General features: G+C 30.0%; 1 protein-coding gene across 4 annotated transcripts; it reads right to left on the bottom strand.

The window, feature by feature from the left end:
* Positions 1–364: 364 nt before the first annotated feature.
* Positions 365–8,478, bottom strand: LOC130450334 (uncharacterized). 4 transcript variants are annotated; one of them, XM_056788672.1, is made up of 3 exons: positions 8,084–8,478; positions 7,641–8,032; positions 365–1,242 (listed from the first exon to the last, which is right to left on the bottom strand). In XM_056788672.1, the coding sequence occupies exons 2-3, from the start codon at positions 8,028–8,030 to the stop codon at positions 1,219–1,221; spliced, it is 414 nt and encodes a 137-aa protein (XP_056644650.1). In that variant the 5' UTR covers positions 8,031–8,032; positions 8,084–8,478; the 3' UTR covers positions 365–1,218. The 4 variants fall into 4 exon arrangements, with proteins under 4 accessions (XP_056644650.1, XP_056644651.1, XP_056644647.1 ...); XM_056788673.1 differs by having other exon boundaries at positions 8,090–8,163; XM_056788669.1 differs by having other exon boundaries at positions 365–8,032.
* Positions 8,479–11,904: the final 3,426 nt, after the last annotated feature.

Raw genomic sequence — 11,904 nt, 5'->3', positions numbered from 1 at the left:
AATAAAGTTTTCTTAAAAAAATATCGAATTCGATACTCAAAAATTAATATCGATATTTCAATATAAAAAAATATCGACGATATTTATCGATAAATTTTTGACAAAATATCGATAGTTTGATATATCGATATTATGTGCCCTTCCCTAACTCATTTGATACAGTCTGATTTTTTAAACAAAATGACTATAAGAGACGGAAACGTCAAATTTTGGACTTCTGTTCTTATTCTCACCGATTCATTTACGCTCTCGGGTTATAGTTTCCCAAAAGTTTTGGATAACTTGATTATTGAAACGTGCATCAGATAGTGAGTATTACGTTTTGGTATAGGGGTAGTTTCTAATTTAAAAAATAAATGAAATGTAGAATTACTATTATTTTATTTCACAAAAGCTTTTAAATAAATATAAAAGTACTTATTTCTAAATTTGAGTGTTTCGACCCTTTTACTGCAATAATATTATTTATACAACACCCATTACTTTCACACATTTTCAAACATTGTAATAAATGGATTGTACAGATAAATTATGTGTAAAGATCTGAATAATAAAGAACTATTTAAAATCAATTATTTTATTTTGAAATTCTTCAAACAAACTTTCAATTTGTTAGCATTAGTAATGCTCCCTGCAACCTTTTATTTCAGGTGAATTAATAAAAAACGTATATAATATTGAGTGGTGGTTATCACAAAAGCACTAACCAACAATCAGAAATCTGAGTGTTACTGGTTTATGGATATATCTCTGTAAAAGAAATTTGGATTTTTTCACTCAAATTTTAGGAATTAATTTTGCAATCAAAATGAAGAAACTTAACTGCTAACTGCTTTTTCTAAGAATATTTTTGTTATGTTAATCTTGCTCTATATTAGGAAACAACTTTTGGTTTATTTAGGTAGGGGAATCTGTTGTACCTCAAACCATCATTGTACATCGAACATACTTTTAAAACTTCGCGATACTTTTAACTCAACTGTGTTGTTTGCCTTCGTCGACTGACAATGTAAACACGATTCTGATCATCCGATGGCAAAAGCAGAGTTGTAAAGTGGTTTATCATTTTTGTGTAAAACGTAAGTTGTTTTTCAAATTTTTTGTCATTTTATATTTAATTGATGGGGATCTCACTCAAGTATTTTTCCCAGTTACTTAGTTTTTTTTTGAATTTTTAACCTATATACTTATAACTGCAAACTTTCTATGATTATTTTTTTAACTTCTTGACGTGGGTTGTACCTAGAACATAATAAACACGATGTACTGTGGACATGTTCAACGTACAACATCATATCCGTGAAATAGGTTCGTTGTACATCATATTTTATAAAATATATCTTGTGTCCTTTAATTCATAAAATGTATTACAGTAATTCTAGTTCGGCGATAAGTTCCCAATAAAATATGCCCCGAAGCCAAACAGGAATTAAGATCAACCTGACCCGGAAACAATAAGGAAATGATAAAATTGTTGAAAGAAAGAAGACTTACATTTTACAGTGCTGAAAACTGGATTAGCAAGAAGCACAATTTCGGACATGCATGCAAACCTTTTACCAAGAAGGTAAAGAAGACTACAGCCTTGTACATGAAAACTGCAGCACAAAGAAAATTTTCAACCGGGAAGAAGAAAATATGCTTGTGAAATATATACAAGAAGTCGCAACTTTACAATATGGTTTAACATAACGAAAAGTTCGAGAACTAGCATATCAATTTGATGCTTCAAATAATAAAAAGTATCCTATGCAAATGCCAAATCATCAAATGATTCGCCGTGTATCATGTTGATAGGTAATGGTCACATTTCACCTACACACAAAATGTAGCCGTTAGGCAGGACCGCATTTGGTGCTTAAAACTTATTTTAACACGGGAATGAACGAACACATTATTTCACCAGGAAATATTGTCAAACCAGTATCAATATACGACATTGCACAACATATAGTAAAAGCTTTTCCTTTAGCTTTTACACTAAAGGATTTAAAGTCACAGGATTTGTCCCTTTCGATGAAAATATTTTTTAATATTTTGAATTTTCCCCAACCAATTTAACTGTTCGTCCTGATCCAGCTGTGGCCGTTGACAATGTTGTGGAATCTAGTCCTCAGTTGCTAAATAGTTAGGCGGGGAGCCGGTAACACTGAAAGTCCCGTCATAGCGGAATGAAAAATTTTTTATTTAAATAAATAGAACGTAAGTATAGGAATAAATTCAGCTCGGTATGCGTGGATTCCTATTGCCGAAACGATGTGAAAAAAAAATATTAAAAAAATGGAAAAATGTTTTACCGTCCTCGCGGATATTAATTTTTTTTATGTATTCGACAGTAAATTTTATTAGCATTTAGAAAAAAATCACGCAAACCACTTTTTCTTGCCGGAAGGGTCTGGCATACCTATTTGAAGTGCGTGATGAGGTCTAAAATTTCTCCATCATGCCGGAAACTTTTTTTTCGTTATTTTATTCATTTTTATGTAATTTTTAAAAATAGCTTGGTATGCGCGCTCAAAAACTGCCGGAAAAATCCCGCATACCATCTTGAAGTGCATAAAATATATTAGCATCTACTCCGAAATGTACGATGTTCACTACATTTATTTTGGAGTAAATGCTCTTTGTCAAATAAGATATCTTTTTCTCTGCTTAGATTTAAAAGAATATGAGGATTAATATGACTTAAGGAATAATAGGAGAATTTTTATTTTAGATAACTGAAACAATAAAATAATATTGAAATAATTGACAGGATTTTATTCTCAAATTTAGTATATTTATTGATAATCATCGAACAGAATGTGGATGGCAACTAAATCAAGAAAATAAGTTGGAACCATTGTCCAGTGCCCAGCAGCACCTTCAAAAGTTGAAGAAATTCTTAGTAACCAATTAAATGAAGAAGGAAGTGAAGAATCAGAAAATGAAAACCGTTATGATATAGATGAAATTGATTTCGATGATTATAAATAAATATACTAAATTTGAGAATAAAATCCTGTCAATTATTTCAATATTATTTTATTGTTTCAGTTATCTAAAATAAAAATTCTCCTATTATTCCTTAAGTCATATTAATCCTCATATTCTTTTAAATCTAAGCAGAGAAAAAGATATCTTATTTGACAAAGAGCATTTACTCCAAAATAAATGTAGTGAACATCGTACATTTTGGAGTAGATGCTAATATAGTTTATGCACTTCAAGATGGTATGCGGGATTTTTCCGGCAGTTTTTGAGCGCGCATACCAAGCTATTTTTAAAAATTACATAAAAATGAATAAAATAACAAAAAAAAAGTTTCCGGCATGATGGAGAAATTTTAGCCCTCATCACGCACTTCAAATAGGTATGCCAGACCCTTCCGGCAAGAAAAAGTGGTTTGCGTGATTTTTTTCTAAAAGCTAATAAAATTTACTGTCGAATACATAAAAAAAAATTAATATACGCGATGACGGTAAAACATTTTTCCATTTTTTTTAATAATTTTTTTTTCACATCGTTTCGGCAATAGGAATCCACGCATACCGAGCTTAATTTATTCCTATACTTACGTTCTATTTATTTAAATAAAAATTTTTTGATGACGCTATGACGGGACTTTCAGTGTTACCGGCTCCTCGACTAAGTGTTCCGTCAACTTCGAAGGACTTCACCCCCACCGAATTGGACGCAAACAATGTAAATATCCAGACTCAACCTTTGCCTTCAACGTCAAGGATTTTTAAGAGTCTTTCCATTATTAGGCTACATCCAAAAGCTGCCTCACAAAAAAATATTCGGAAGGGGCGACCATATTGACCGATACAACAGAGAAACGACTTATCGAAAAAAAAAAGCAAGTAAAAGCATGTAATGTAAAACATTACCTTATACCAAAAAACCTGGATTTAACCCTAACAAAATTACTAACGTGAAGCTAAAAGTTCTAGCAGATTCTGATTCTTCATCAAAAACTTCCATATTACAAGATATTTATCTAAGAGATTCTGAGTCTTACAGCTCTCTACATTTTGCTGAAGTGGAGTTGAAATTTATAGGTTAGGTGAGGTTAGTTGGTTGTTAATGGGGTTGAATTTTCATAGAATTTGTTTTTTCAAAATCTAAATATATGCATAATTACACTAAGGTTATTAAAATCATTTTTCTTATAAATGCATTGATCATTTTAGGTAATATATAAAGTTTCTAAAAATAAATTTTTTTTGTAGTTTATTTTCAGTTGTCAAAACTTTGACAGATTCATAATACATATTGTGTCCTTCACTTATAACGACCTAACCTATAAAATTTATTGTTATTTATATTCTAGCCAATGAATATTCAACTAAATTCATAACGACCTAGCCTATTGAAATTTAATGTTATTCATAAATTTACCAATCAACATTGAACATCATTCACTAAAACTTATCCTTATCTAACCTATAAAAATTCAATGTTATTCAAAAGCTAACCAATCAATAATTAATGAAAATTCCTATAGTAACCAGAATAAATATTTCAATTAATCAATATTTCTATCAACGTCAATCTGAATTTTGAATTCTATGAGTTTAAAAATTTTTACAAGTTTTAATAATATCGAAATCACCGGAAATCTTAATAAATTATTGTAAGAAAATTTTATTATTGTTATACATTTATACATATAACATATATTGTTTTGACCATAATTTCAGTCCCAGATGATGAATACATAAGTATTCGAAGGCTCGGAAAATATATTGAAGTTAGTCCACATTGGTGTTTCCTTTTAGGTCTCGTCTGTTTCAAAATTAGTTTTTTTGATAATTTTTAAAAGAAAGATAAAATTAATTTTGACGTTTTGACGTCTTTATCAAAATATGATATTGACACTGACAATTTGCTTATTTATATTGATCTATAGATCACCTTCATCATGAATATCAAAATAAGGATAAAATCAACTTATTATTTTCTTTCAATGCAGTTTTTGCTTTTTGGATAGCTAAGTATCTAAATTCAGGATCTGATAGTTGGATAGATCTATCAGCCAAACTTATTTTCACTGATCTTTTTTGTGACATAGGATGACACGAATTGAAGTTAAAATATTTTGAGGACCAAGTTGGTTTCGTATACCATTCTGTTCTTATGTTATTGTTAATTTTACATAATGTGACATCAAGAAAATTGATTCTATTATTTTGCTCAACCTCAACCTCCAAGTTTTCCATGATAAGAATTGAAGGAAAGGTTCTAAGCAAACTTAATATAAATATTCTATTCTTTTTCCAATATGTAGATGATTGCATTACTGCTGTACCAAAGAAGCAAATAAAAAATTCAATTCTTATCATGAAAAACTTCAATTCACAATCGAGGTTGAGCAAAATAATAGAATCAATTTAAAAAAAACAGTGATAATAAGTTTGGCTAATACATCTATCCAACTATCAGATCCTGAATGTAGATGCTTAGCTATTCAAAAAGCAAAAACTGCAGTGAAAGAAAATAATTATCAGGAAAAAATGATAAATAACATAATCAAGAAAAGGATAAACAGATACTATAATCAATTTAAAAACAAAACTGAAACGAAACAATGAAAAAATAAAACATTTTTCCTCCTATGTACAAGGACTTTCCCAACAATTATTGAATTATTTCAATAAATATGATATTAGTATAAGTCAAAGAGGACATAATACATTATCCTAATATTTCACTAAATTAAAATCTAAAATACCAAAAAACAAAAGAAGTAATATTATATATCAAGTACATTGTACTAATTGTGACGCTGTCTACATAGGGCAAACATCTCAGTATTTAGAAAATAGACTAAGAGGTCATCAATACGATAAAAAAAATAGAACTGCATTAACGAACCATGAAATATCAAAAAAAAACATAAATTCAATTATAAAGATTCAATACATGAATTCTAATACACGAAAAAGAGAATTTTTAGAAATGGTTCACATTCATAAGAACGAAAAAGCTGTAAATGATAAAAAAGATCTAAATAATTTATATATATTTTGTTAATATATAAGGTATATATTGTAATTGTAAAGAAACCTTTGCCAGCTGTAGTTTTTTATTGGGAACAAGGCAAGAAAACACCAAAGTGGTATTCATCGACTGGGAAATAATTAATTAAGATTTGGTGATCTGGTGATTTTTGATATTATTAAAACATGAACGTTTTTAAATTTATTTCTATATGAAAACACTCCATAACCCTCAGTGAACACAAAGATATACATTTTTCAATTTATTGGTTACATAAATATTAATGAATGAATGATTATGATTCAAAAGTTATTATTTGTTCACCATAGTCATTGATTGTTAATTCATACTTTATAAATAAGATTTAAACAAATACAATATTATTTGTAATATTTATACTTACATGTCATTTAACCCTAGAATACGATCATACCTTAAAATTATGTATTTGTTCAAAAACTCTTCTCTAGATATTCCCCTCATTGTTACCCCACTCCAGTCGCTAGCAGTGCTTTTCTTACAGTTTATTACAGATTTTCGGCCTAGATTAGTACAGTTTTTCAAATTATAGTGTTCTGCTCTTACTATAATCTAAATGTCACGTCAAATTTACGTATCGAAGTATTTAATGAAAATTTTAAAACTTAGTTTGGCATATTGATAGCATTACGCAATCATTTTTAATCATGAAAATGATTAGAAAAAGACAAACTCTTGTATGAATGCGGCGTTAGTGAAGTGGAGGATAATAATTGATTCCAAGACAAATTTACAGGTAGATGATAGTTTATGCGACCCAGATCATTCGCCAGAACAGGATCTAGAAGAAACACTAGAAACGTACTTGTAGAATCTGAAAAATTCAATAAACCTGCACTAGCTTAAAAGGGGGTAAAAAGGACAGCTGTTGCTTCTGGAGATCCAGTTGAATGTGCAGGAAAATGTAACACTTTACTTACCTATTCATATTTCTAGAGTCTCAAAACTCTTAGGCTACCCAAAGAATTTCTGATACCTAATAAATGCCCAGACAAACATCTGATAATTCTGGCAATTCCTTAGAATGTAATGATCAAATTTTCAAGAAGCAGGGTCCTGTTGCCGAAGAATAAGCCCCACATCCCACCAGCAATGATAGAAAAAATGTCAGACAGGAACATCATTGATTTCATACATTTCCAATAGCACATTGGTCTCCTACTAAGCCAAAACTAATAAAATAGTTACTCTATTATCTACAATGCACACATCATCTGGAACTACTAATAAATATACATAAGAAACAGAAAGTATTTACACATATAATGAAATTATGGAAGCAGTAGACACTTTTGACCAGATGTGATCAAATCAAAAAATGAAAAGGTGAGTGATAGTATTCAGAGATCACTCAATAATGATAGTATTCTAGGGTTAAAACAATTTTCACTGTAAGCTTTCCAGATAAAAAAAACAAAAAAACAAAATGACACTATCAAAGATTATTCTTCAGTAGCAAATTTTGGCTGAAGAGCCACTTCCAAATTTGATACAGCAGTATCTAATTGTGCAAATAACACTATTATAGAGTTAGATATATCATTATAATTTTGCAATGCAACTAAAACTTTCTTTGTTACATCTCTACATTCTCCATACAATGAGAGGTTACTTACAGCAAGTTCTTCTAGCTTTGAAGATAAATCAACTATTTTTGAAATATTGATTGAGTCTATGTAGGGTAACAAGGTTTCAAATGTGCCGATGCTTTGAATAGTATTTTTCAGTTCAGGATATAATTCTAAAAGGTAGTGCCGTTTTGCTTCTACTTCAAGTTCATCTGCTCCACCTGAGGGATCTAAATAATCATTTATAGTAACAAGATGTTGGAGCATAGATGTTATAGCCTCTCTACAGCTTAGAGCTGATGTTATCATGGTCTGGGTTTCTTGGAGTAAATTTGTTATTGTTTGGGTTTTAATCCCAATCAAAGAATGGTCTCCTGAAGGAAAAACTTGAAGTTCTAAAGCTTCGATACGTTTTTCTAATATTGTAATTGGGTCCATATCTGTAATTATTTTGATATTTAATTTTTTATGGAATAAATATATTAACATACCTTTACTTATAATTTTTAAATTCTATTCACTTTTCCAGAATATACATATATACATTGTACTCACAGATTGTCAAATATTTTGACAGCGGATTGGCATAAGACAATCTTCTTTTTTGATGTATAACTAATTATAGCAGATTAATCACAAAAAACTAAGTTTATTTTAAATATTCTTGTATACTCTTATTTTTAATATGCAATGAAAATTTTTTATGGAGTTTGGGTACAATAAGAATACCAAATACTTTTTAGAATTAAGATATGATATGCTAATTTTGTGTGTCAAAAAACATGAAATAGAACAGGGTATGAATGTTATATGCTTATATTCAATACAAAGTAGAGAATAGGTCTAGTTATGTTTTAAATCGATTGTGTTGACAACATATGTGACATGAGATTCAATATTCAAAGCTTTAAGAGGTTGTTATAATTGTAAGCATCGAATTCGATAAATGAAAGGAACGGGCACGTAGCTCTGCGAAAGTGAGGCCGACTGAAATAGCTATTTGTAGTATCCCCGTCACATTCTTTCTCATTGCACAAATGGCAAGAACTGAGAATTTTTTCGTGTGTTGAATTATATCTTATTATAATTTAAATTTTTTTAACATATTAATAACAAATGTTTCTTAAATCTCATAAAAACCTATGGGGACTAATATACATTGTAAACTGGATAAAAATTAAATAATAAATTTGGTAGTACATCTGAGAAATATTTCTACTATTTATTCACTTAATAGTTAATTGGATAAAATGGCTTTCCTGATTTTCTGTCGCTATTATATTAAAAACTACAAAATAACGTAATCTTATTAAGTACACAAAGTCAAAGCATGTAATTAAGAACGAGTATTTAAAAATAATATTAAGTGAATGGCAGGCATCATATACGATTAGAATACACAAGGCCTTAAGCAGTAAAAGCATTTTATTTCGAATAATAATTACATATACAGCTGAAAATTATCTTGAAATTTTAGTCTAATCCCACTTCCTGCATAAAGTAACCTTCTTAAAAAAAAGAAGTTTTAGCAGTTTTTGAATAAAATTAGTTTTTTCATTTTTTGTCTAATGGTAGACGATATCCCATGAATTTCATTATTCAACAATTTTGAATAATGGTGTATCGAGCTCTTTTTTTATTAAAATGATCAAAAAAATGGCCATAAAACACTACTATAACCATAATTTCAATATAAATAATGCAATATTTGTCCCCCAAGACAATATGGCGGCTGGTTGCGACTTGGGATATAATTTATAAGGATTTTTGAAGCATTCTTGTGATGCACCACCATATATTTTATTATCGCTGCAGAATACATTTTGATTTTACATAGTATAAATCAGTTATACACTCCACTAAAAAATTCAATAATATACAAATTATAACAAAACCTCTCAAAGCTTTCGCTTCATCTTTCTGTTTTGCCATTTATTAATTTATATTACAATGCTCAAAATGCCTCGAAATCCATTCCACTTGAGTTTACGATTATGACGCTCTGCACACAGAACATACCCTAAGAAGAAATACAATTTTAGATGTTATTGAAGAAATTTTTTTAGTTAAACTGTGCCAGATGCTAATTTTGAATTAAAAAAAATTGTTTCCAAAATATTGGTTGGATTGGGAATGTTGGAAGAGTACAGATAATCATGTAGTTGTGAGATAGACGACAGATGCTGTTTGTTGTCAAGATGGCGTTAGTTTAGTCACATTGGTATATTCGTTGCGTTATTTTTAATCACAAAATTGTGTTACAATGGCTGGTGAAAAATTAAAATGTGACAGAAATAGAAAAATTATAAATTTTAAACTGAAATATGAAAGTGTGCGTTACCAAAGCAAGTTAATGACACTGATGGATAACACAAAAATTGTTACATCAGTTTCACAGCTCTAATAATAAAATATCATAATTTCTGATTCTGATTAATTCGTCGTCAACAGAGAAAATAGAAAATTTGCAGACAAAAAGTAAATTAATTTTTATCATCATTGGTATGAATTGGGATATTTACTTGTCACTTTTAGATCCGTCTGTCTAAAGGTTTAACAATCGAATTATTGTTTGGGAAATTAATTTTAGGTTTTTAGACATTTAAATAACATCATATATAAATATCAAACATGCATATTAACAATTTTTTTTTAATTAAAAATTAATGTCTGGCACAGTTTAAGCAACAAAAAAAATAACTGGAAATAATAGATTCATGTTGCAAAAAGTTCAATAAAAATAATATATAATTAAACAAAAAGAAACTTCTTAAAACGATTCGAAAAACTGATATTTTACCTGTACATGTTGGATACACACTCATAAATACAACCACTACCTCCGGCCAGATAGCTCATATGACGTCCGAGATGGTGAAAGAGATAGCATATCTAAAAACTGGCTCACCTGAAATTCTTATTTTCCCAATATTGCTAGCTCTCATACCAATATCTACTGTATCCCATGTTATTGATTTCCATCTAGTACCCATTTTACAGTTTTCTAAATTTACGATAAAAAACATCTTAGAATTGGGACAAATTTATTTAGAAAGTAATATTTACATACATTTTTACCTAAACCAATAAAAATTAGTAGATATGATTACAATATCACTTTTAAAATGAAAACGGTAAGACTAGGATTTAGAAATACAAGTATTTTTGGGGGTCGTCTATATATTTCGACAGAGCGTCCCCTGGGGAATACAAGTACATAGGTGACATCATGCGGAAACGCCCCTATAAAAAGTTATAGGATATTAAACATATATGTTAAGCATATGCGGAAAGAACCAAATCGAACATTTTACATGCCATGATAGTGCTGCCACCTTTCCTTGCCCATTTATATCATACTAGGATAAACCCGAGATGAATTATATGAATAACGAAACCCCCGCTACCTTAATTTATAAATGGAAATCTGTAAGATCAGAAAATCTAAGTAATTTAACCTAACCTTATTTTACGAATAAATAAATAACAGGAATTAATTAAACATTTCATTATATTTATTATTCCATGAAAATTAACCCAAACAGAAACAGAAAAAGTAATCAGCGGCGGAAATCAGTGTATTGGCGACGAATGGATTGGAGTATTGGTCGATGGTCGCAAACGATTCTTCAGGAACATGACGGCCACGGAAATAAGCCTTAGCTGCACGCCACTGAGACTCAATACTAACTTAACCAAATATCTTTGGCCACGCTAACAGTAGCAGGTCGTCCAGCTGCTCTGCATTTGTTGCAATAAAAATGGCCGCAGCCATGTTGCGAAGAGTTAATCTTCATTTCAACACGGTGGCTGCGGCATTTTTTGCTACTTGGAAGCAGTCCTTTAGCCTGAGCCCATGATATGGCAGTGGATTTATCCACTGGAAGAGATCGGGAATTCCAGAGAGGAACAAAATCCATGATCTAAATATAATAGATTAGAAAACAATAGAATAAAATGGAAAACTTTCCAAGAAAAGTGTATGCGACTGTTCAGGTCGAAGGTAAAAAACACAATGGCGCCCAAAACAATCGAAAGCGTCTCTTCTCTAACTGCGCATGACAATATTATCAGAGTAACGCCATCTAGGAGCCAATAAAAAAATTACGCGGTAAATTCAAAAATGTTCCTAGACTTAACATTATATACGAAAACCTATATATCTCCTAAAATATTCACTTCCGCAACATCTCATGTATATATTCCTATTCCCCAGAGGACGCTCTATCGAAATATATATACGACCCCCCCCCCCAATATACTTGTATTTCTAAATCCAAGTTCATCCATGAAAACTTATAAAATACAAATT

This window comes from Diorhabda sublineata, chromosome 11, assembly GCF_026230105.1.
Source record: "Diorhabda sublineata isolate icDioSubl1.1 chromosome 11, icDioSubl1.1, whole genome shotgun sequence".
Classification (NCBI taxonomy): Eukaryota; Metazoa; Arthropoda; class Insecta; order Coleoptera; family Chrysomelidae; genus Diorhabda; species Diorhabda sublineata.
Note: the sequence above shows the minus strand (reverse complement) of the source record. Positions and strands in the feature narration are given on the sequence as shown.